General features: G+C 40.2%; 1 protein-coding gene across 2 annotated transcripts in view; it reads left to right on the forward strand.

Moving 5' to 3' along the window:
- galnt13 (polypeptide N-acetylgalactosaminyltransferase 13) overlaps nt 1-20,637 on the forward strand; it is a 35,153-nt gene extending 14,516 nt beyond the window's left edge. Inside the window, exons 4-13 of one of the 2 annotated variants that reach the window (XM_031858334.1) lie at nt 404-570; nt 910-1,117; nt 3,215-3,385; nt 4,109-4,226; nt 5,455-5,635; nt 7,377-7,516; nt 9,603-9,701; nt 10,416-10,550; nt 10,821-10,850; nt 13,264-17,087. In XM_031858334.1, the coding sequence (XP_031714194.1) occupies nt 404-570; nt 910-1,117; nt 3,215-3,385; nt 4,109-4,226; nt 5,455-5,635; nt 7,377-7,516; nt 9,603-9,701; nt 10,416-10,550; nt 10,821-10,850; nt 13,264-13,449 (1,435 nt within the window). In that variant the 3' untranslated portion in view covers nt 13,450-17,087. Of the gene's footprint in view, nt 1-403; nt 571-909; nt 1,118-3,214; nt 3,386-4,108; nt 4,227-5,454; nt 5,636-7,376; nt 7,517-9,602; nt 9,702-10,415; nt 10,551-10,820; nt 10,851-13,263; nt 17,088-17,558 lie in introns of those variants that run through there. The other variant, XM_031858333.1, reaches the window with a different exon arrangement.
- The last annotated feature ends 6,421 nt before the right edge of the window (nt 20,638-27,058 follow it).

The raw sequence follows: 27,058 nt of genomic DNA on the forward strand, positions 1-27,058 counted from the left end.
TTTATTAGTTTCTTTTACTTAACAACAACTCAAGATGAAATGGGGTTATAGTTATAGTTAATTATTATTATAACAATCTGTTAGTTAGTACTCTAAAACAGTGGTTCCAAACCTGAGGGTTGGGACCCCCACAAGAGGACCTGACAAGAATGTAAGGGCTGCTTAGATGACTACAGATGAGTAACTGTTGTTTATCTAGAAGCTGTTCAAATGAAAGTGGAATTGCTCATCGACTCAAAACTTAAACAATAGATATGCGATTTTTCACGAGAAGTCATAAATGGACGGGGCTTTATATTAACCTTCCTTATGCCTGTAGCTCAGCAATACGCGTGGGTTTGACTTTTGCTTTGTTCAATTCTACTTTACTGATTTCATCTTGTTTTCACTGTCGCTCCATCAGCTGTAAGACCAAGCTGTATCCGGATGAGCTGCCAAACACCAGCATTGTCATCGTGTTTCACAACGAGGCGTGGAGCACCTTGCTGCGGACAGTTCACAGTGTCATCAACCGCTCTCCCAGACATTTGCTGGTGGAGATTGTGCTGGTCGACGATGCCAGCGAGCGAGGTTAGAAAGTCTACACTCACAGGTTTAACGTACATTTTGAGCTAGAATAGGCTGACGATCAATGTGAACGATATGGGAGACAAACTCTGAGCTTGGAATATAGCTTGATTCACAGAGCCCAAGTTGACATATTTAGATTTCTTGTTTTGTCCGACCAACAGTTTAAACCCAAAGATTTTAAATTTAGATTTTGACAAAAAAATCTGTTAGAAAATTACAAGAATTATCAAAAATTAATCATTTAAGTCGTGTTTCAATCAATTGACACATTCTTTCAGCTCTGTTGAATTTCATTGCTCTACAAGTGCACCTTTGCTGAAATGTCTTGTTTTGTTTCAGACTTCCTGAAGAAGAAGCTGGAGAACTATGCGCGGACTCTGGAGGTGCCAGTGAGGATCCTGAGGATGGAGCAGCGTTCGGGTCTAATCAGAGCCAGGTTGAGGGGGGCTGCCGCCACCAAAGGGCAGGTCATCACCTTCCTGGACGCTCACTGCGAGTGTACTGTCGGCTGGCTGGAGCCCCTGCTGGCGCGCATCAAAGAGGACAGGTAGGAGCCAAAATAGACCACACTGAATGTTTCAAATTTAATAATGACATTTCAGAACTGATACGAAACAAGGACTGGATTCTACTCTTTGGGCGCTTATGATCTTCTCATTTTCAATCACTTTAATCTTTTGCCTGTTCAGTCATGAAACACGCTTTAATAACACTGGCATTATCACATTTCACTGAAGTTGCATCATCGAGTGCTTGAGCCAAAGCTCTGTCTGAATATTGATGGGACAGCAAACTATCAGTTATGAATACACTGTTGGAGCCTGACGCTGCTGATAGGAGAAGATGATCATTCTGCGTCGTCTGCTTCTGCTGCTGCCTCAGAGGAAAAGCTCCAATTACTCTAGCTTCATTTTTGTGCTAAAACCTAGACGCTGGTTAAGTCAAGATGAAAGTGAATAAGGACATTTTTAGACACGAATGGGATTTCTTTTCATTTAAAGTGAGAAGGTGTTATTTATCAGAGCATTGAGCTATTATTTCAGGATTTTTTTTTTAACTTCCCTTTTAAAGAAAACACAAGGTGTATTTGTGAGAGTGACATGGGTGGATAATGATCTATCTCATATCTGAGGTCAGACACATTAATTGTCCCTCAGGAAGAAATCAGTATCCTATGACTGAGACTATTATATCATGGAGCCATTACACCTTTACTGAATGCTGCTGCAGATGCATTGATGTCTATAAGTATGGGTGCAGACTGATGAGATGGCGCAGAAAGAAAGTACACAGTGTGTTGACTGCAAGTTCTCATGATTGATGATACAGGTTGTTTTGGTAGACCTAAGGAAAGGCTGAAAGGGCTGGTTGACATCGGGTTTGTAAAATTTTTTTCAAATTTTGAGATAACACTATGACCTCATGGCAAATGTATTCAAAATGCAATTGATTATGTTTAAAAAAAAGAAGCAAATTTTGCTCAGTTGTAAATACAACATGCTATATATTACTATATTCTCATGATACAGTTACACTTGAAATTTACAATAATGTTGAAAAATGTCCCTAATGCAAAGGTGAGTAAAAGTGCTCATTAGACCTGTTTTGAAGGACAGACTTTGCTTTTTACTTTTATATGCTAGCAGCCTGGCCCTTTTTGGTTAAGATACCCTTCTGACAGGAGCCAACCTAGTAGCTAAAATATTGCTTACAGACTAAACTAGCAGTATTGTTCCTCCTATACTAGTAATAGTACTCTACCTTTGTCTGTGATAATCTATGCAGAATTAATACGACTTAACAAATGCTTGAAAGCTATTTTAATAATGCGACAGCTATTTTTGGGGGGATTTTCCCAGATGCAGATTTTTGTATTGATGCTATAGCATCTCAACTACATTAAGTAATATGGTGTTTAAGTCTAGACCTGAAACAAGTAGTCACTTATACAATTAGTCAAACAGAAGATTAATCAACAACAACTCAACCAAAATTGCTTGATATTCGCTGGTTCCAGCTATTTGAATGTGAGGATTTGCTGCTTTTCTCTGTTTAATATTGTTTTAATTTGAGAGATTTGAAGACGCCTTTCAGAATGATGGCGGCTGATGCTCAGGTAGAGCGGGTCATCCACTAATCAAAAGATTGGCGGTTCGATCCCCAGGTCCTTCAGACTGCATTTTGAAGTGTCCTTGGGCAAGATACTGAACCCAGAAAGCTGTGCCATCAGTGAGTGAATGTTGACATGTAGTGTACAGCGCTTTGAGGGGTCAGAAGACTAGATAGGTGCTGTATGAATGCTAGTTGTTCATTTACCATTTATTCTCTGCTCCACTTTGACTTTTCACTGTCATTGTTTTATTTCAGCGATTAATCGACAAGTGATTGAAGTAAACATCCAGCTGATTGAAAATCCTCCAGCTTTTCTGTCCATTATGATAAATAAAAAATCTACAGAATAATCCATAATAGAAATAGTAATTTGTTGCAGCCCTGTTGAGATCAACACTTGGCTTCCATTACCTTTAAAATACGAACCATTACCTCATTTGATTTCCCTTTCTTATATGTATTGTATCTTTTTAAATAAGCATTGAATCTTACACTGTATTTTTCTTGTGTCTTCTTGTGTTGTGTCTTTCAGGTCAGCAGTGGTGTGCCCTATCATCGATGTCATCAGCGATGAGACGTTTGAATACATGGCAGGTTCAGACATGACCTATGGTGGATTCAACTGGAAGCTGAATTTCCGCTGGTACCCAGTTCCCCAGAGGGAGATGGATCGACGCAAGGGGGACAGGACTCTGCCTGTCAAGTACACAACTAAAACGTCCTCTTTTAATGCTAAATCTAGATCATTCAGAGGAATGCGTGACTAACTGTCCACTTGTGTAATGTATTTTGATTAAGAATTAAGAAAGAGGAGGTCGAATACAAAAAAATAAGTTGAAGAGACATATTTGTAAGTTCAAACTGATGTTAGTTCTCAGTTTCTCATCTAAACTAAAAGTGGGTTTATCTGTGATGGCAGCCGGCTACAGTGGAGACGTGGATAGTTAGATTTCTCCTCCCAAACTCCTCTCATGAAAAGTGCCATTTTTATCTTGCTGATATAAATAGATGGTTTTTCCTCTGTGTATCCCACTGATGAAAAAGAACTGCCTAAATAGCATCCTGATAGTTGTGATCGTGCTCTGTTGAAGCCCAAGTGTATATGAGCTCATTTATTTCAAAAATAGAAAAGCAGAAACTCTACTGACAGTTGCCTTTTTTTGGGGCTACACAAAGCCAAGCACACTTTGTCATCTGTATGCAAATCACTCCCAGCAACAAACAACATCCTTAATTAAGGGCCGACTTTAACATAGAATGAATTAAAAGATGAAAGTAATCGCCCCTCTGAGGCTTTGTTTCAAATTGTCAAACAAATTGGTCTTTTATTATATTCTGAATGTTCCTTCGAGTTACACTAAGGTACTAATAAATAGGGCAAAAAGAGAAGTAATATTACAAAAGGATTGTTTTGCTTTTCTTGCAGGACTCCCACCATGGCAGGAGGATTATTCTCTATACACAAATCATACTTTGAAGAAATAGGAAGCTACGATCCAGGGATGGATATTTGGGGCGGAGAAAACCTGGAAATGTCTTTTCGAGTGAGTAACATACCGGGGAGGATGCTACAGTATCTCGATGTTATCATGTCCCAGAGTTGGTCGATGTCAACTGGTACATGCCGTCTCCCTTTAATGCATCCATGTTTACCTCACTTGCATCTTTTGATCGAATCGGAGTCACTTCCACTTAAGATTCAAGTGAGGGATCCAAGGGAAAACTGCAAGGAAAGAGAAATTATAGAAATAGTTTAGTGAAATGAGATGTCCTTACTAAATAGTTATTTAGTTCTGCTTAGAATGTCCTTTCATGTTTTGAGGGGAAAAGGAAAAGATTTTATGGGACAATATGGGATTTTATTGCTGATTGCGATAGAAAGACTCACAATATCGTCACAGGAGTGACTTCAAAAAGAGTTCATTATGATAGAGAAGTGTAAAATAGAGCCTCATTAAAAAAAAAGGAAAATCAGGAATTATCATGTAAGAAAGAACAGACTCACACAAAGTTGCTATTTTAAAATGCATGTATCCTTTATTTATGCAGGAGGTTTGTTTTTCACAGTGTGTCACATATCTGTAATACATGTTTTTGTTTCTTAACTAAATGCAATTACAGTATTTTTTTTTAGTGCCATTTTAAGAGTTTTAAGCACAGTTCAATGATTATCTGGATAATATCATGAATCACAATTATTTTTCCCAGGATAGTTATTATTCTCCCATGTCAGTATGTTATTATTAGCTCACATCTAATTGCACAGTGATTGATTTGCAGCTTCACGTGTGACTGAATAGAAATGACACAATAGACAATAAACCATGTTTATTGCTGAAAGACAACAGGCAGCAGTGAAATCTTTCTAAATAAAGTCCAGGCTTAAGACCCCCTCTGTCTCCTGGACTATACAATGGAGGTTAAAAGGGAAATTAGAGATTATCCAAAGGAACCTCTTTATGAATGATGAAACACAAGAAGAACCTTCTTTCTTAATCAGGTCTACAGTTGATACACATCCACTCTTATCATGACTAGATTTTGAAGAAGAAAACACATGAAATATAGGTCTTTGGGAAGAATATGGTTGCTTGTTTCTTTGCTTAAGCCTCTTTGCTTGCAGATTAGGAGCATCGTAATGTGTCTGTGTTACCTGAGGATCAAGGAGCGAGGCACAATCAAATAGGGGAAGTGTTCAGTTTGCATCGAATGTATTTGTCTGCTTTCGTGCCCCACGCTATATAAAGCTCCATTGTGTGTATGTGTCTGCAGATCTGGCAGTGCGGTGGCTCGTTGGAAATAGTAACATGTTCACACGTGGGCCATGTTTTCCGGAAGGCCACCCCGTACAGTTTCCCCGGAGGAACGGGCCAAGTCATCAACAAAAACAACAGGCGCCTGGCCGAAGTCTGGATGGACGATTTCAAAGATTTCTTCTATATCATATCACCAGGTACAGAGCTGAGCCACTGGCTGGCTGCATCTTTCTGCCTCTGGAATAGTAGTGTCACACGTGGACGACAGTTCTAACATGAATTCTGCATGTTTTTTTGAAGTTTCAGAGAATGTATAGTACAGTCAGGGATTTAATAGACATTTGCCCCTCTTTGCTACTCATGTGCTCGCTGAATTAGCAAATTGGTGTGAAAAGGAAAGACTTGTCTGCTCTCTTTGATTCTTTTATTGTCTGACATGGGACTTTTATCTTGCTCATTTAAGAATTTATATTTCTCCTTTCACTCCGCCTCACATTGGAGTTATATGCTGCATTTGTCATTTCCAAACGGATTCATTAATTTCTTCTTTCAGACACATTTTTAACTGCTCCTCTGAAAATCTGAGTTAAAGAAAATTGTCAAAGATGGTTTCCTCTCCAACACGGACTTCTCTTAGACAAAGCTCAAACACAGACAAGCTAGAACAATAGGTACAGTGCAGATTGAGAGATGAGTACCTCTCCAGCTGTCGACTTGTAATTGTGATTACCCTTTAGCAAACAGCAGTGTCCCGGAAATCTCTGGTTAAGTGATTTAGACGCCAGCTAACCTATGAGGGATCATCAGTAATCTGCCGATCTCATGGCTAAAATTGAGACCTTCTCCTCCACACAGTCGTGCAGGATTCTCCCACAGGCAGGTGTGCAGACGGAGCCGTGGTCGTGATGGATGAGTCTTTCTGCGTATTGTGACCCCGCAATGACCGTCTGTTCCTCCAGGACATTAGGGAGAATGATCTGGGCGACGCTGCTGCCAGACCTCACTTATTGGCACAGAGGAACACAGTGTGTCGCACACAGGCTGAGTTTGGGAGTGGCATCTAGTGATCCTTTTAAAAGTGCATCTTCCTCCTCGTCCCTCATGTGCACGGGTGATTTGAAGATCAAAGAGGTTATTCATCATTTGCTACATGGGATGCTCAGAGTCAACAGAGAGAGGGAAAGATAGAAGGGGAACTGGAGAAGCAGAGGAGGAAGAATGGCCTTCAGCACTTAGCTTTTATCTGCCAGCTTGAAATTTCTGTTTCCCAGTTTAAAGTGTAAAACCTTGTAGGTGTTACAGAAGGTGCTGTTTGCACTGTCGGGCTCCTGTTTGATGGATGAATACACCATGCTTACGTGTTTGTATTGTATTTCCCTTATTGCAATCACACTCTTTCATGATAAATGACCACCCTGGATATATCTACATGCAAGTTATGAGTCCTTAAGAGGCATTCTGGGGAGAATCCATCTGCCTAATGTGTTTGTAAGCGCCTGTGCCCGGTCGCTGTCTAATCCTTCCTCAGTCTTCAGTTGCATCGAGGCTGATACATTATGCAGTCTCCATGTTGGCTAAAATAACATGCATCATGGCACACAGTTTGCCACAATTGTTGCATTTGTGCATTTCTGAAGGAGCCGTCTTATTTAAATTGGATTTGACTTGGTTTCCTCACGTGCCCTCGTTTGCAGAAATGAGGTGATTTCTGTGTGTTTATGTACAGAAGATCCGTCTCTGACCACCCACACAGGCTATATTTTCAGGTAAGGTGGCAAAGTGTTGTTTTTTTATAAAGGGTCCCTCTGGTGTTTAGTCTTGGTGGTGCAGGCCATCGCACCTGTTCTTCTATTTTCTGAATTAAAACATGTAAATAATAAGATAAACACTGACTGATGATTATATATCTGAATCCTTGTCTTGACATTTCATCTGTAGGCGTGATGCGGGTGGACTACGGAGACGTTTCTTCCCGTAAAGACCTCCGTGAGGCCTTGAAGTGCAAACCGTTTTCCTGGTATCTAGAGAACATCTACCCAGACTCCCAGATCCCAAGAAGATACTACTCACTTGGTGAAGTATGAGCTTTCTCGTACTCTGATCTCCCATAATGCAGCTAAATGATAGATGCAGGCTGCCTTCCTCTGCATTCAGTCAGATATGTCCTTGTAGCTTCTGGGCTTGCGTTTTCAGAAAGATAATATCGCTGCGAGATAAATCTCAGAATCCAGCAAAAGCTGGGCGAAGCCAGATAAAAACAAACATTCCCAGCTGTTCGTATTGAACGCGTAGAATAAACAAACAAGGGGATGTCAGTATTGATGTTTACACAGTTCTGCTATGAATGCTGGGTAGCTGAGATAAGGCTCATGTATACATTCTACACAGTCTCATGGCAAAGATTTGTGTTGTTCAAAAATGAATTATTAAAGACAAGAAAGTGCAAATATAAGTCAGAGTCTCACTCAAACAGGGTTGTAAATTGTTACCCAGCAAGTTGTGCAGTTTGTTGTGAAAAATATGTAGTCCCCTTTTCTACAAATCTGAAAAAAACTGAGGTCATTTTTCATCAGATGATCGCTTTAATAAGCAGAGATGGAACATACAAAGTAGTTTCTTTAGAAATTAGAAAGGGGATTGTGGAAATTGCGCGATAATTTGCAGCTAAACCGTGAGAACTCATGGCTAATTGTTTTCAAGATAATATAAGTTTTAGTTCCTTTTATTTGTTAGTTTCCCTTCACACAGAAAAGTTTTTGAGTGACCTGAATTTGCCTCCTGATGCCCATGGCGCCGTGTCGACGGCATGGCCTAAAGTCAGCACTGACATGCAGTGTGCTGTCTGTATGATAGCCATAATGTCAGCTGAAGAACTGGTGAAATGAGCCTGTAATCCTCCAACATTCATGCAGCTGAGGATGAGAGGATTTTAATCTGTGCTGCTCTGCTGTACTGCAGTACAAGCTGATTCTCTCTCTGTCTCTCTCTCTTTCTGTAGCCACTGCAGCACTTCAACTCCCATCTTCCCCTAAAGCAAACCTCTCCCGACTGATTATCATCCTCCATAACACACAGTCAGCATTTCTTAAACAGCTGAAACCATTAAGTTTTATATCACTTAATTATGAACGCCGTTCTGTTCCTGCGTGATTGGCATAATAAGATGCTCAGGTGATGTAGAGAGCAAGCTCAGTTTTAGCTCCGTGAATGTATAAGTTGAACGTATCAGCCCCACTGAGTTGACTGTGAAGTCAGCGGTAGGGGTTACTCAGGCTGAGCAGTCAGGTCCCTTTTCATCCATTTATCTTTAGAAGCGAAGATGATGGGTAGAATCTGAATTAACACAATTTGGTGGCACAATTAATGTTATATAGAGGATTTTTAGGGCTTCAAATAACAATTATAATCATAATTATTTTGTTGATTAATAATTTTGTCTCTGAAATAGTAAAGAAATGCCTGCAATTTCCAAGAGGCCAAGGAGGCATCATCATATAATCAGGTTACAATGATATATGAGAAAGTAAAGCCTCAATTCCTCACATTTAAGAAACTGGAACGAGCAAATGTTTGGCATTTTGCTTCTAAAATGACCAATACGATCATCAAAATAGTTACAGATTAATATTCTGTCGAACGACTATTTGTTTATTTGACCAACTTCAGCTTTAGCTTTAAAGATTTTTATCAAGTATCGTTAAATTCTTATGGAATCAGATCATGGACCCTGGCAGAAAAACATGGTGAAAAACATGCGTTTTTCATGATTGCAGTTTGAAAATAAATCACGAGTTTGATTATTTTGGGATTACATTGGCTGTAAATGTCAGGTTTTTTTCGACCACTTCAAATGTGTGGAAAGTAAGTTTCCGCTTCACTTTCCGTAGAACACACACAGAGTCTATCATCAAAAGATCACATTATACCAAAACGGAAATAGTAGCAATAAAAAAAAATTCATGAAAACTACCAGAGAAAAGGGGGGTCGTAAAAGAGATGATTAACTTTTAATGAGAAAGATAGAGCAGGATCTGACTGGCTTCTGTTTGGTTACAGTTGCTAATGAGTTTGAAATTAGCACATCTAGAGACCGGAAGTTAATTTCAAATCAGAGTTAAAGTAACTTAGAATTATTTGTTTTCCTTCTCATTTTTCTGCCTGTAGATCAGAAATGTTGAGACCAACCAGTGCGTGGACAACATGGGGAGAAAGGAGAACGAGAAAGTTGGCTTTTTCAACTGTCACGGCATGGGTGGAAACCAGGTGATGAATATGTATTGTTTGTGGTCTGGATTCTGCTTTTAAACTATGTGCACACAATGTGCTATGAACACATGCTTTTAGAAGCATTTCTTTTGTCAGTGGAATGTAGAACAAATCTCTTTTAGATTAACATTAAACAAGCCGAGCCTTTGATACTTCTTTATCCTGGATACATGAGCTTTAGGATTTTGCCTTCGCTCGAAAGCTTGAGCTCAATCAGGTTGGATGCAAAGTGTGTGTGAATTGCCAACTTTTTTAGTCAATCCACGGATTTTCAATTTAAATGCAAGTTGGGGGTTTTTGCCAAGTTTTTTTTTTTGTCATCGAAAGTCCTTTGTTGATTTGGCTCCATGCTGTGGGTCATTGTGAAGTGCCAAGAATTTGATTGTACTTTGTTCTCCTCGTTATGGGACATTGTGTGTCGCTGCACTACACGAGACACAATCTCAATGTAACCTTGAGATAACAGGAAAACATGGTAAAGGGGATAGATAGCACTAAAGCTCTACTCATTTTAGACAGCACATAACATCTAAATTGGGCTTGGCACCACACAAACCATGAGGGCTGTAAATCTAAATAAAATCACTAATAAGTATGTACAACTCATTCCCATATCCTCTCATCAAAGACACGTTGCAGCACATTGATTATACACACTTTTAGCGATGATGTTGATGCTTCATCTTCTGAGAGAGACATCTGGTTTTCCAGGTGTTCTCTTACACGGCGGATAAAGAAATTAGGACGGACGACCTCTGTCTGGATGTCTCCCGCCTCAACGGACCCGTCGTCATGCTTAAGTGTCACCACATGAAGGGCAATCAGATGTTCGAGTACGACGCCGAGGTAGGATTCATATTCCCCGTAGCAGCCAAATAATCCTGCTGTTGCAGACGGCCATTCTCTGCTTCCTTGATGCCTGATGCTTTGAAAAATGACTTTGATGAAATGCTGATTGATTGATTTGTTGTTTGTGCCATTGGGGAGGATTTGGGTAGTACTGCTTTGCTGCCACCAGATGGTGCTGTGTGCCAGTTTCTTTTAGCTGCACAGAAGTTGTTTTCTCCACCCCAGCATCTGTGTCTCTCCTCTCATGTTCTCTCCTCTTTCACTTAGTATGTTGGCAAGTGGGAATATGATTTTGAGGTAAGCTGTTCAAGTCATTGCGACAGAATACTGCTCCATAGTTTGAGTCCTGTGATTCGAGTGTGGTGATTTACCCCAGATCTCCGTGTAAGTGTCAGTAGAGTAGATGATTTATGGTTTATCAATTTTTGGCAGAGGATTGAAGTTTAATCTTTGAAATGGATTTTGAGTCGGATGTTTTATTTAAAATTAATTCTATTTATTTATTCATTACCAAAAAGGTCAGCAAAGAAAATGCACTGCAGTACATGTATCTAAAACAAATGCAGTCTAACGCAACATTTCTGCTAGAATAAAATATTTATATACGGTATAATTATTTTTGAATCAACACCTCTTTTTTAGAGACGTGTTGATTCAACTGTATGGTCATTCTGGAGGGTGTATTCTGTGGTGCTCTTTCTGCCATTTAATCCAACACATAATTAAAATCACTTGGGTGTACAACATTTTAGAAACACCTGCCAGTTTGAAAAACAAACCTAATCCCAATGCATTCTGCAATGTCGTGTGGCACAGTACAGACCTTATGGCCTCTAAGATGCACTCTGGTAAGACACTACTGTATTTCCACAACATATAAATGTGTGAGTGACTCATTGTTTATTTATAGTAGCACCAACATGAAAACAAAGATTAGATGGCCGACAAAGCCAAAAAAACTGCATAGGTTCATTTTACTTAATAGTCCAGGTTATGCAAGCTGTAATATTCTTACAATGACATTATTCATTGAAACACAGAAACAGATGTCGCATAGAGACATTTTGAATCCCCGGCCTAGGACAACAACAATATTCTCCTCAAGCCCTGCTGACTCAGAACTCAAAGCTCATTATGGATTATACAACACAAAAAGGATCTTTTATATTAACAATTCATGTGTTTTCTTTTAAACCGCTGGGAGACGGTTAGAAAAGACTACTCTGAACACAGTGTTATCTCTCAGTGATTGAGATGTCCTATCGCTGACATGTAGATATGACAAGGAGAGGAAGCCGGGAGGCCTTTCCATCAAGCAGCGAACAAACCCAAGGAGAAATCTTTTCATTACACTTTGTTCTCTGGGTGCATTCTTAATATGGAAAACTGAATAATTCATAAACTAAGAGGACTGGACTCTGTTGTAAGCAACATTCGGGGTTTCACAGCTGACAGTGGCCAAGTTAATTTTAAGCCCAAGTGTGATGGACAGGGACCGAAACCTGGGTGACTACAGTCCCATTAACATTTCATCTGCTCATCAGTTTCACTTTCACAGGAATACCTGACTTCTCCATATTCCCGATGTAGTCATTCACAACTGTGACAGACAGCCTTACCTCTTCTTCACCTGCTCTACTGTTTCAGCCCAAAAATAATTATGTGTTCACTCTGCTTTGTCCAACGATCACAGGTGAATACACCAGTTAGAGGCAGTCAAAAGGATTCCCCTATTCTTACTCACACACAGAGTTTAAGTTCAAATGGGAAAATTGGCCGATTATCCAGCTCTGCTTTTTACTTTGGTACATGTGAAGTTTTGCGTTAGTGTAGACTAACAGTTTCATTCCTGTATTTTTAAACCAAATGAGAGCTGTCAGGTTGTGTCAGCCACAAAATAGGTCAGCTGCCAAAATGTAATACTTTGAATGCCAGCACTCTGACAGCACTGAGTTTATTAGAGACATATTATGAACAACAACAACAACTCTATACTAATATCGGCTTCACATAATATACGTAGAGATGGGTAAGATTCTCATGGTAACACCCTGCAAGCATTCTGTGCATTGATGATATAACGCCATTTTCGTTACATTTGGGTTGTCTTTATGCTATTTGCAAATCGGAAACTCATTATTGCAATCGCTCTGATGTGGTAACAACCAAAGCCACAGTTTGTATCAACCAACCAAACGAGGAAGCGAATACATTTCAGTCAAATCAAAACATTTGCTTATTGATTTTTTTGATAAATTGATAAAAACATCCGTAAGACAAAAAAATTACGTCAAAATCCGTACAGTACAAAAATGCTGTGCATTGCCTAATCATTTGTAGTATATGAAAAATATGTTTTAACTATTATTATCTGTATTGTACAGATATATAAATACATTGTTGTATTTTAAATGTGTTTTTATCAATTATTGATGTGGTAGTTGTCCCTGGTGAAATTTGGCTCAGTGTTAAGATATGTGGTTTCATACTGTGAACTTAAAGCCTAACTAAAAACTGTGTCTTTCATAAACGCTGACATGTGTGCAAGAATTAGGTCCAATTTAGGTCCAACTGTCATTGAAAAAAATAAATCACCTCTTATTAAACTGTAACAACCTGGCTGTGAAGAACAGATTTATTTAACAATAACTAATGACTCTTGGACTTACCTTCACTACCATCTGTCCCTTTCAATCCCGGCCCGCCGCAGAAGCACACCTTCCTCCACATGATCACCCAATCATGTCTGACCATCAGCCGCCTGGAGGACGGCACCTACGGCCCCACAGTGGAGCCCTGTAACAAAAGTCCCATGCAGGCCTGGATCCTCCACAACTACACGCGTCAGGAAGTGGCTAGACGCCTTTACTTCAGCCCCACTGATTATTTTCTCTGAGCTGTGGGGCCTGAGGTGAGCAGGTTAGCACAAATTAGGCTGAGAGCAGAAGGTGGTGGTCATTTTAGCTGCTCAGTAGTGATGTAGTTTGTCATGAGCATTGTTAGAAGTAGATTAGTTTGACCTGTTCGGCCTTCAGTAGGCACCTTTGTAGCTGTTTTTAGCTCTTTTTTTTCTTCTTTTTTTCTTGTTTTTGTCAGTGAGGGCTGATGAATGCAGAGCTTGTTGTTATGATGTTGATCTTTCAGGTATCAGTCAGAATGTGCATGCAAATTGTTTTAGGAAGCACTAAGTAGCTTTTACCGGTGACCTTTCAGGGGGAACGTATGAAGACGGGGGCAGAGGCACACGGAGCAATGACAAATGTTCCATCAAGATGGTTCCGTGTATAATATGCTATCTGCAAGACCTTTAGCCAGTCTTCATGCTAAATTAGATCTCATTTGACATTTATTTTCCAGCATAAATATTTTATTGTGATGTGAAAATCCACCGGCTGTCCCCTGGACTGGCTGCGTCTGGTGAATGATGCCCGAGATGCAGAAGGACGTGTTATTTTTAGCTGATTATCTACGTACAGGACTAATTGAAACGGGCTTACCATTGTTCGCAAGTTCTTTTGAAGTGATCCTTCATTGTGAACCTGCCTTTCATGGTCTTGGCCTCTCAGGCCACTCTCCTATTGGCCTGAAGCAGCTGTGTGCACTGTGTGCCATGTACATATTGTAAATCCAATGAATCCCAATTATCAGTGCTGTTCACCACTCGGCCTGCAGCTTATTTACATACTTTCATAAGGGACGTTTTTTTTTTGGGCTCAGTATTTCTGTCTATTTCAGTGTTGTTGCTTTTCTGCTTTTCCCAGTCTGTCAATTTCTCCATAGCCCATTCCGTTCTGCTGAGTTATATGCTGTTTGCCCCTCAGAGTCCTGTACCGTTGTGTCTCTCAAAAAACTAAAGAGCAATTTCACTGTAGCATGCCACAGTTTTTGTGTGCAAGCAGGGTAAATTGGGTAAGGAGCTCCCATGGCTGCTGGTGTGTGTCAGAGTTGCGGCAGGAGAGTGACCTGCTGTTAGATGGCCAGATTTGCTGTTCACACTCAGAGGTCCTCGTGGTATAGCCACCACCAGAGGAGAGCAAGTACACAAGAGCAGAGCAGCATTAGAGCAAATGAGGCTGTTGCCTGACTCTGCCTTGAGAAAAAAAGGAATCTGCTGCTTTTGTATTTCCCACAAAAAGAAAAGCAGCCCAGCCCTCTAGATCAGCAGAGTCAGCACAAGATCACGCCAAACAGGAACTCTTGTGCCTTTCAGCAAGTTCACTGCGCTTTCTTGGTGACAAAAGGATAATGTTCCTCAACCGGGACTTGCGGTTAGAAACCGTCCTCATTTAATTAGCCGGTCTCAGCTGTGCACACACTCAGCGACTTGCTCTGGAGACGCTAGTTGGTTTGCTCGGAGGCTGAGATGGGAGTTTTCTCAGCCCCAAAGGAGGCATGAAATAATTACGAGCAAAGGACAAGACCTCGCCATTTCCAGTATTTTTTATTAAATGTGGAATGGTTTTTCCACCTTCCACCGTTATACTCCTCTTCTGTCATCTCTGCCGCTAGAGCGGGTTTGGATCTTTGAATGAAATGAAATGAAAAAATACTGTTCTAATTATTGCCTAAGCCATGCAGGTTCTAATGATTGACAGATTAGATCTACCTCCAGTTCGGAGAGGCTCCATGTACGAATACGCCTTTAAAGAGAAGTACTTGCTGATTATACTGCTTCTCATTTACCAATTCTTTACCTAACAAGCTGCTGTTAAAAATAAAAAATGTTTTTATCTCTGTAGTCTTGAGCTAGCTCATTGTTTTTTTCTTTAGTTTTTTGGCAGGTGTTGTAAGGTCGAACATCACATGCTCTCTTTGTTCTTGTTCTGTTTGAACAAATGTGCCCTGTAGGGCGGTTCGCAAAGTGTACTTCAGGAAAGATGTGTGTGTTTGTGTGTGTGCACACACTTCTTTGTATCCAGGCAGAGAATGTCAGGCCCTTGTGTTTTATAGCTTAAGATCAAATATGGCCTGAGCGTTTCTGTGTGCTCATTAGTCTGAATATCCTCTGTCAACAGTCAAAGCACAATCTTGTTTTAATGAAGAAATATTCCTCCATCGCAAGATAAATACTGCTCATTTTTTAATGTTGCATGCATACTGTGTTTATAGATGCTCTTATGTGCACTGCTCTTTAGTTTGAAAATGACTCCCAAGATAACATGGTGCAGACAGGTGAAACTAAGGTTATCTCTTCTTTTGTGATACTTTATGTTGCGCTGTAAAGTCCAATAGCCAGTTTTTTTTAAAAACCTGGTAGATGTTATTATTTCCAAAAATTCACAACATGTTTTTATCGAACAAAATATTCAGCTTCAATCTACATTTGTTGTTTTTTAGCCTTTCAAAAACATTTCTACTGCTGTCTAAAACTGTCTGTTCTCCCGCTTGTCTCACACAAACAGAGGAACGCACTGACGCCTTATTTAAAAAAACTAAAACTTACTGATTAATTGCTTTATTCAAATTGAGGATTTTGATCAAAGATCATTGATCTGTTTCGAGCGATGTCATAGAATATGACAGACATTCAAAGTTTCATTTAAAACCCTCAATAGAAGCTCAATGTTAAAAAAAAATGATACAGTCATAGTCTTAGTAGCGTCTACAATTTTATTTTTAACATAATTTTCCCAGTTTATCTCTTGCCATTGTTTTCTTAATTAAGCAGCGTTTCTGCTTCTCCTTAAAAAACAACTTCAGCTTCTCCACTTCTCCTCTACTTCTCTGCATGGGATCATTAGGACGAGAGAAGCAACTCAAGTGAGCAGCAAAATTGCGGATGCGTGTTACTTCAGAGGCAATGAACACAAATGGTTAATCAAGGCCATTGAGAGCTCTCTTCCAGTTGTTAGTAGGGAGTGCTATCTCTGGAGCCTTTGTGGCAGATAGCCATAGATTTCTGTGGTACTTGCTCATGTGGTGCTTGAGTTCAGCTCATCACAACAGGTGAGTTTTTTCCAGTCTGGACATTAAGCTCTGTCTTCTGACTTTTCTGGTTTGTTTGATAGAAGAGTAAACAGACAGAAGGGAGACGGATGTTACTAATAACGTAAATAATGTCTGTGTTCTATTAAAGTTCTATTTTTTTAACCTTTTGTTTCGGTGAAATGAACATTATTAACAATGCGAGAAGCAGTGACTTCCCATCATTTCTGTTTTGCTAATAATTAAGTATATTAGCATCTTGGTCTGATATCTCTGGTTGGGCTTTTCAAGAGGTGGTTTGGACATTTGGCCTCCTCCTACTGTCCCACCACCTGACTGCACCTCTGCGTCCAATGTTTGCTGGCATTTTATCCCCGGATTAGGCTGCCAACACTTAACTAAAATTACAAACTAAAACACTGAGCCGGAAGCAACAGAAAACGGCCACAAGCTGCAGACTAAGGTGTCGCTTATCAGTTGTATCAGCGCCGCTAGCAAACCTTTTTCGTTACATCAACCCATTTGATCCAAAATAACCAAAATATTGCTTAGTGCAGCTAGTCTTATTTGTAAAACATTTTGATGCTTTTGATGGTCAGCAATCGTTCACAGAGAAAACCTGTAAAGTGGCCATGACAACAGTCTCCCCGCCAACAATAGCCTCAATTTTCCGAGCAACCTCTGTGCACGTTGTGTTCTATAAAGGGCAGGACTCTCGCTTTTTCTCAACTTGAACATCCTGCTCCATTGATGTGCTTATTGTTTTTTCTTGCTCCAGCTCCAGTTACTGAGTGCAACAAGCTCTGGCCATTTACTTGGGTCGAAAGGTATTTTTGTGAAATGTGGGAGATCAATATTTGGAAGTGCGTCTGTTAAGGTTCATCTCAGTCATCCAGGTGGATTCAATTTTCTCCAGAAGTACAGTCAATGAGGCAGATAGAGGGAAATTATAACTGAAAAGCGTCAGCAATAAATAAGTCTCAAAACAGACAATACATTGAAAGCATTCGTGTATGTTTGTACGTCAGTATGTGCCGTGTTTACATCTAATTGCCTGCGTCTTCATCCTTCCCTCTCCAGCGGCTCACCCTGCTGCATGTGAACAGCAACCAGTGTTTGGACATGCCGTCCGAGGAGGACAAGATGGTCCCCACCCTGAGAGACTGCAACGACAGCCGTGCTCAGCAGTGGCTGCTCCGTAACATGACCCTGAGCGTCTGATCCCTGGCCTCCACCTCTCTCCCCCACCGCTCTGTCCTCATCCTAATCAGCCCTGGCTCTCCACACCCTCGCCAGGTGGCTCTTCCCACAGCACACCTCTTCCTGTAACAGCCTGGCCAGTGAATATAAAGATCCGGGCAGCAGCGGCTTATCTTCCATTATGGAGGCGACTCCTTTTTCAGCTCGCCTCAGGCTTGATAGAAGCTGCACCTGCTCTTCAGGCGACATGACAAGCCGGGGCTTTGGGGACCTCGTCGTGTCCGAGCAGGGAGAACAATGTGTGAGGTCCGTGCATGGAGGACATTGAAATCAAAGCACTCTGCTGGCCGTGCATCCACTGCGCTGCTCAGACTGCCGCTTAGCTGCTTGCCAAACAATTAAACAGAAGTGCATCTATAACAAGAATATTGCCAGGCACGTCTCTGCAACGGTCTGCACTGTAAATGACCTTCATTGTGCTGCGTACCTGCAGTGCACTGGTGGCTGCTATAGGTACAATCTCAAAACAAGACAGCTCATCCTCTCTCCATATCAGTGTGTGAGTTACCTTCACATAACAGGAAGTGATGTTGTTAATGGAGCCCGACTAATACTGGATTTGTGAAGCTGATACCGATGTTGATATTTGAGCGTTAGACATGTCTGATAACCATACTGTATGTGCACTGATATTTGGTTTTAAAGTCAAACTGGAATTTGAAGCTCTCAATTTTTGTGCAAGGAAATGTAAACTATTAGGATATTTTATGACATTCTGTATATTTTTCCATTTTTTAAAAAGAGGATTAGACACTTTGCAGACATATTTGTAGGAACAGTGTCTAAGCTTGGAGCCTCTGGGTGGGAGTGTCAGCAGCTGGCAACTGACATTTTAGGGGCGGTGAGGCGCTGTCAATGTCCGTGATGCGCTGCTTACTGAGGAACGTCATAGTCGTTCTTTGTTTTTTTCAACAAGCTCACATAATGTTGACTATTTACCTGATTCAAGCCGCCTGTAAGACCCATTTCTTTTGTTTTTTAGAAACTAAATAAGTACAGAAGGGTCAAGACAAAAACAAATAATGTATGTAAAATTGAATTGTTATTTCAGGTTGACTTTTAACTAAACAAATAACATAACAAATGTCTTATAAGGATTCCTTAAATTCGGTCATTAAAGAACATAAACAAAGCAAGGTTTAATTAGCAGTACTCTGTGAGAGAAACTATGTAAATGACACACAATCTAACTTTAAAGTAAGGAATCTCTGTCTGAATCTACTTATGTGTGTGTGTGTCCGCTGCTGCATATCTCGAGAACCATCCATCCGGTCTACTTCAAACTTGGCGTGTGTATTGCTGGACCCAAGGACGTGCAGTGTTGAAGTTGGTACAATTTGGAAATGTGACAAGGTCAATATTAATAAGCTTTGAATAAACAAGTGGTTTACAGCCCGCAGCTCATTGACTGCAGTTCACTTTTGCTGCTAAATGCTGGATTTACTCTGAACTGAAATCGTATTCACTTCCCTGGAGTCAACGCGCAATGAGCGTTCTTGAAAACGCTGCAAGCAGCGAGCAACACCAAACAATCGTCCCGCTCTAAACGACCGCTGCACTAGTTTCTAAAATACCTCAAAACATATCTTTGCCGCTTCTGTACCGCAGTTTACATACAGGCAGATAATTCGATATCTGTGATAAGCTAATATCGGACAATTTATTGGTCGGGCTCCAGTTGTTACGGTGGATTTCTTAAAATGTTTGGAAAATAATATTAACCTGAAGATTTGAAGCCATCGTCTAAAACACATTGGAAGAGTGCAGCTATCAAATCCAAACAGATTAGAGAAACAAGAATTACAGTATGTCAAATTGAGAAAGCTCTTTGGAGGTTTTTTAAGAACAGGTTTTTTTTTTGTGGAAGGAAAGAAGCGGCTGCGGGAAAAGAAGTAGCAAGTAATCAAGACTCTTCTTTGAGTAGATACAATTCATTTTGAGTGAATGTAAGAGTTTTCCCCGAAATGATAACAACTGTGTTCTGAAATGTTGCACTGTGTTATCATGACTAAAGTATCTGATTCCTGCTACCGATATCTTGAGAAATCATGATGTCTTGGAACAGAATAGTTACGTGTGCCTTTAGAAAGTTGTTTTTTGTTTGATTTATTTTGGTGTTGAAAAAGAAGAATGGTACATTTTTTTTTCCATTTTGAGTTAAAAAAACAACAACTGAAACTGCATATTGATATTCAATAATTGTCATATCTCATGAATATGTCGCTGTCATATTAATGCTTGATCAAACATTTAGTTACGGTAAAGTCGGTATATCAACACTCACCCATCACACATGCAAATGTGACTGGTCACTACATTGTTGATCAGGCAACCGATGTTGTTGTACATACTGCTGTTAACATGTTTCTATCACCATTGTTGTTGTTGTTGTTGTACATACAGAACCAATTATTTTTCTAAGATGCTGTAAAACTTGAACACTCCTGAATGGTAAAAAGATCACGAGGTAATGCATTGTTTTATTTGGAGTCGTGGTAATAAAAAACAGTGCTTACCTTGGATTTTGAAATTGCGGTGTGTTTTGGAAATCATCAGCGGCCCCACGAAACCAATTCTCCGCCCGTCATAAGGACCTCAGGCGAGAGCATACATGAGGGAGCAACTATGGGGGAAATACTATCAATGCTGCTTGAATACTGAATCTGGCTTGGCATTCAGACTAAAATTCAATCAACTCTTTCATGTTACGCACACACATTTATTGTTTTTCATTATCCTAAAGTGCATGGTGTTGAAATAGGAATGTAATATTTCAATGTACTGGTTGCAAAGTGATGTTACCTGTTTGTACCTTTTTTGTAGAAAAAAAAACAAACTTCGACTGCAAACACATCACACTAACACATCAGTTGTTTAATAAACCTTGTTCTTGAAGCTTTTAAGACCCCTGTACATCTCATTACCAGGCTTTACTGTGTGGGCTTTTAAAGGTGGGAAACTGCAGCCTCAGTACAGCAGTGTGAAGAACCACATTGTGACGGGTGCCTCCTTCCTCTTTGTCCAGTATCCTCAAAAGCGCCTGCCATTGTCAGCTGCTGAAGGTACTTCTTCACACAGCGCGTTATTCTGTATGTAAGCGAGGAAGGCTCGACCTTTCAGGTGACTCTGGCTTTGTTCAAATCTGAAAGGCAGAATTCCTTTTCCTTAATGGGACACAAAATAAATAGTGCTATTGAGTCAATTGTGGGGAGCAGGGAAGATCCAAATTACACTTATTATTGATGGATTCCTCACTATTTTGATCAATTGATTAATGATTTATTCTGTAAAATGTTGTTTTACAAGGTTTTTGCAGACTCACACACATCTGAAGCTGCAAATCATAACTGGTTAACTTAGCTTAGCACAAAGACTGGAAACGAGGGTTAACAGCTAACCTGTTGTAAGGTAGCAAATATTATTATATTAGCACCTCTAAAGATCACTAATTAACACATTTTGTGTGAAAGTGTGAAAACAACACCATCTAGTCTTTTTGTTGAGCTAAGCTAATCAGCTTCTTCTTTGCACCTTCAAAATATTTCCTAAAATGTCCAACTAATTTGACATTTAATCAACTAATCATTTTAACACTACAATATTTTAAAATGATCATGGTGTTATTTTATGATATTATAAAAGTTGATTTGTTTATGGTAATGATTAATAAATGCAGAAAATTAGTTTGCAGTCAGGACACAGAGAAAAGTATTCCCTTTTTGATAACTCTTAACTCACTGCATATATATTGCTTCTATTCATTTCCCTCACTTAGGCTTTAAAAATATATTTGTAAACCTCTCCAAGGTAGCCATTACAGAGGTATTAATAGTTGTTGTTGTGGCGCTGACAACACATCAGCGCCTCACCACACTCTCAGCAGGGGCCCTGTGAGGACCAACTGTGGTTTCAGACAGTCTCACACCTGTAGCAAGCCAAACCCAGGCTGGTTAACTGGGCCTGTGAGGATAAGATAGTGGGTCTGTGGCTGGGCCAGGGGAGTCCATTAAGGGGTAAGATTCTTTAAAACAACAGCCCTAATGGAGGCCTTATCTGTGGGTATCTGTGGCTCACTGTGGCTCTCGGCGGTAGTGCACGATCAGAGCTTCTCACCACGGAGGTGGTATAGTTCTACAGAAAAATACAAAGCATGGGCTCAGGAAAAGTATAATTCTGGTTACGTCTTTATTAATCTTTAAAGAAATACCCCGGGTCTCCAGAGATTAAGAACCATAATACATGCTGTTTAATTCCTCCATTCATTTTTCAGTAAAGCCTTTAAGTTATTCCTCAAACTATTTGTTTTATCAGTTTTATAGTGTTTCTGTTGTTTTTCTCCAAAACATTCATAGGGTATTGGGATACCTGAGGTATAAAAGAGAATCTACTGTAGGCTATTTATGTTTTTAATGATTAGTTTTACTTTTCCCTCTGAAAGTGGAGTAGAAGTATGAAGTAGCATACAATTGAAATACTCAAGTACAAGAACCTAACAATTGTACAGTACTTTAGTAAAATGTTCTTAGTTACTCTCCACCATTGACTGCAATGTGTGTCTGGTTCACTGCAGCAGAGCCACTCTCTGACAGTTACTGAAAATGAAGATAATCTGAAAGTATAGCTGATGATGAGAATAATATCTTCAATCAGTCAGATCATTCAAAAGCAGAATTGGGGTATGAGTACAGCAAAGCTACCTCAGAGGACATTTGCAAAGTGGACCACTGCAGGCATACAGCCATGTTGTCATGACCACAAGACAATGACTGTGATTTGTGCTGACTAATTTGTGTTTGGTAAATGCCAGTAATTTAGTAGAAACAGAAGCCTCTGGGTATCTGTGAGTATAATGTGATTGTTTGGAAAACATGTATTTTAGGTTGAATCTAGGCAATGTGAAAACACCCTGCTGTTATACACCTCAAACAAAAGCTCACACTTATACCTATTTTGCTATAATGCTCTTATCCAGTGCAACTTTCAAGAGCCTTTTTGGTTATGTGATTGTCTCTCTAACCTGTTTCCATTAGACCATCGTGACAAGAACACTTTCGTGCCTCGACTTCAAATCCAATGCTGTACATTTTCCATCCTATTTCTCCAAGTGTCTCTGGTCTGCATGTCCCCCGATGCTCGACATATGGGGTTCCATCAACTAAGTGAATCCAGTAATAGGTAGCGGCAGACTGGGGGGAAGAGAGAGGGGGATGATCAACCCTCTGGATTTGCTTTTTTCTTCTCACTTGAGACCAGAGGAGAAATCCTGCACTTAATTGTTCAGGGGACATGAAGTTCCAGAGCGCCTGCATTGAATAGCAGCTTTAATTAGACATAGTTTGAGGCCAGTATCTCAGTGGGGGTCAGATCTACTGCCATAAGAGGCATACACCCACACACTCACTCACACAGAATCACGTAGTGTACCTGTTTTTAAATGTGCAGCGCCAGCCTAGGGATTCAACCAAGAAGTTTCTGATGTATGCTTGCAATTTCTTGTGTAATTTTTATTGATTCGCAGGGGAGAAAGTGCCTTTAACAAGCTTCTTCTATGTGATAATCTCCTTTTAGCGACCAAAGCAGTGATTAGGAGGAGGGGCCCTGCTGCTTTCAGCAGTAATTGTATAGCAATCAATCATCGATCTCCAGGAGCTGCTCCACAAAACGCTCCTGTTTGGATGCTATTTTTGACCACAGCGACAACTAATAAGGTCTTTGCTTCAGCAGTGGAAAGAAAAACCAACAGCCCACACCAGAACAATATTTTTTAAGTGCACCTATTAAGGATTGTGTCTAGAATAATTCCTCATCTGACATGACTATATGTGGCTGTATCATTGTCATTGTCAGATGCTACTTTGTCTCCAGTGAGAGTTCAGTTTGTGGTTAAACAGCTGTAATGTCCTTTGATTACCACACGATGCTGACAATCTCATATGTCCCTTGGAGGCTCCATATTTTGACCCAATTGCTGTACCCCGTGGAATCACTGGTTTAGAGATGCTGCTCTTCTTATCCACCACATGGCTTCACGTCTGTTAGTGCTCCAGCACCCTCCTGTTAAAACCTAATCTTTGCGGGCAGAACATTGTAGTGCATGTCTTTCATGGGAAGGAGATTGTTTGTTTAAAATTCAAAAATCAATATTGTAGCGGCAAGAGAAATTTTAGGGAGGAAGTTGTGCATTTGTGTGTGTGTGTGTGGGGGGGGGGGGGCAGATCCATCAAAGCATCATCAAAGCTGAGGCGGTTTCCCTGCTCTGCCTCTGATTGTGGAGATTATAAAGGAAGATGGAAAATTACAGAAGATTGTCTGAAGTGATTGGCTGATTTTCTCGAAGGATGACCTCAAGTGCTATCTGAGCTGATTCGGAGAGGAGGACAAATGCATCTGGTGTCCTACATTGGTCTGATTAGATTAATAAATCAATCACATCCCCACCCACCCATCAGGTTTTGCCCGGGCTATTTTTATGAAATGGGTTACAGAGGATCATCAAAGTATTTCTTATCATTAACGAACAGAAGTTTGTCATGTGCTGGTGCAAGAGGGGCCAACAACAGACATTACACTGGTCAATAGTTGTGATGGAAGATGGTGTTTCGTTGTGAAAAAAGCAGTCGTTTTCTGAGAATGATGCTAAAAAAACTTTTTTCTTTGTAGAAGCAAAATGTACAGCTCTTCCAAATCCAACCTCTATTAGATAAGAACTAATCTGCATATTCCAATTTAGTGCACAGTGTTACACATCAGCTGCCTCCTGGTGTGTGACAAGAACAAGCCCGGACCGTAACCTCTTTCTTGTATTTAGCTGTCATTGACAAATCCGAGCACAATTAGAAAAGTGTTTCTGTGGGGTTGGGTGTGTTTGAATCATTGTTAAAATAAGGGTTTCTATACACTCCCTTGTGCCTGGTCATACAAACATGTTATATTGTGTAATAGTCTCTGTGGCTGAACTTAATCCACCTGAACCTGAACTTAATCCACATAGAAATGGGATCTTGTGATTTTGAAACACATAAAAATAGCAAAGAAAAAAGAATTGTGAGTGACGATAATCCATTTCGGTAACCATGTCTGTTACAAACATTTTACTGTAGTATCACTCAAAGGCCCTGAAAAAACAATGTTTTCTGAATCAATTTATTATTATACGTGAGCACTCAATTTTCAGTAATCTGCACCAATCTGGATTTAGCAACATTTGAATCTGAATTGGTGGATTGTTTGGTCACTGTCATCACATACACACATGAAGCATCAATTAGCAAATTACCTATGATTTTTAAGTTTAAGTCTTAATAAATAAGACCTATAAATGTTTGTTTTAAACTTTGTTGCATATTCAGTCATGAATATTTATAGAGAAATATTTTGATGTGAAGTTTTCAGGGGCTTTAAAACTCAAGAACACTAGACTGTAATGCAGACATGTTGTGACTCAACACCCACTGTATCCTGAAATGAATTGCTTTGTCTAAATGTGCATACAGGACAGATACTTTGCAAAGAGTTGTGGAGGAAACTTTTGTTTCAATGAGTATATCTGTGAAAAACAGCAATTAAAAAAATTTGAGCTGGTGACGACGGGCTGATGTTGGTCAGTCCAAACTAATAGCCTTGTTTTTGCTCCGCACATATGTGAGTAGCCTTTTCCTCCTAATGAGAGCCAGAATGCATGGTGGATGACCCGTGTCCCCCTGCACTCATTATAAAAGTCCTGCAAAAGCTGTAGCTAACGTTCACCTGGCAATTATGACGGCCTGGTGACTGATGGGGAAATCTTTTCCTGTCTGTCTCCCTCAAAGGGGGCTGAGCCACAGAGCCTAGCAGACAACACTTGGAGGCACATCAACGTTGCACTGCGCTGCCATGCAATCGGTCATTTGGAAACGGTTATGTCAGGCCTTAGTGCTGTTTTTAGAAGCTACCATTTGTACAGTAGGGCACTCTGAGCTCAGACTGAACGTGGAATATCATGCGGTAAACCACAGGGAGTTGCTGGATAATAGGAGAGGTAGATTTCGCTTGGAACCAGACTGACTTTACAGCATATTGATTCCTGTGAGCTGAAAAACTGGATCCTACAATGGTTAAAGATTAAAGGAAACAACCTGCTGTAGAAATATACAGTATATCTTGACATATAAAAGATCAACGGATGTTGCATGACATGACAACAGAGTGTAAAAAAGAGCTATGCTTCATATTCACATGGAGTTTTGTGTGGTGCAAGTAACCGTATCTAGCGGATGACTTATGAGCTTGATTCAGAAGTAAGGAGGTTTAATTGAAAGAGTTTTTCATACATTTATCTACTGAGATGTACTCTTTCTCAAGTGAAAATGACCAAAATTTATCCCCAAACTGCTTCGCTGCTGTCTCCTTGTCTCTAGCTAAAACTGTCTGCCATAAAATAGATAAATAAATAAAATTGACACGTAAATTTCAAAGCTGCAGTCATCAGTGACTGTTTAATTAAAAGGTAATTGTGCTTTTAACAGGGAGAAATTTTGCCAAAACATGCTGATTTAGTGCAACACACAACAGCAGGATATCAAGGGGAAAAGGAAAGAGAAAGGTAGACGGGCTGAGGGTGCTAAAATGTATGTGAGAGAGGTGGTGGTATGTTGTTCGTCCTGCCTCATGTGTGTTTGAGAGACAGCGTGTAAGCCTGGGTAACTATGGTGTGGGTGTATTCCTCTGTGGCCATGATCTTGGTAATGCGATGAGTGAATTATGAGCAGTGCATCCAGGTTGGTTGCAGCACTTTGTCCCCCCTGAGATCTAATACAGTTTGCTGTGAGTGTCAGCAGCTTTCCCGCAGAACGTGTCACTCTGCTGTGATCTCTTGTGTTCACTGGATAAAGCGGGTGCAGTCACCCATGGGATGGAGGAGGGGTCACGGGTGACCCAGAAGAACAACCGGTAAACAAGGCGCATTTGTAAATGTCCACTACAGATGCAGGACATGTTTTTCATTACATTACCATGAACTGCATATACAGTATATTGGAGAGGAAGTTAGGTGAACAATGGAAATATTTGTACACCAGGATGCTTCGTGGCAGTGTCTAATATAGAGATAAAGCTGTGAAATACTGCTATTTTATTTTCCCCATTTTTATAATCATATAAACCAAATTTGGTAATGATATAAAGAGCCAGCATCCTGTTTATTCTCTTGGTAAAGGCTAAACGTGGCGTTTAGTGGGATTATTTGAAAGTTATCATGACATCTTGGCTGCAGTTTCACATATTTGATCACTCGAAAAAAAAACTGTCAAATCAGGCGAACCCTCTTCCCTCCTCCTCCAAAT

This window comes from Anarrhichthys ocellatus, unplaced genomic scaffold (genome assembly GCF_004355925.1).
Source record: "Anarrhichthys ocellatus isolate YVR2014 unplaced genomic scaffold, GSC_Weel_1.0 scaffold20, whole genome shotgun sequence".
Classification (NCBI taxonomy): Eukaryota; Metazoa; Chordata; class Actinopteri; order Perciformes; family Anarhichadidae; genus Anarrhichthys; species Anarrhichthys ocellatus.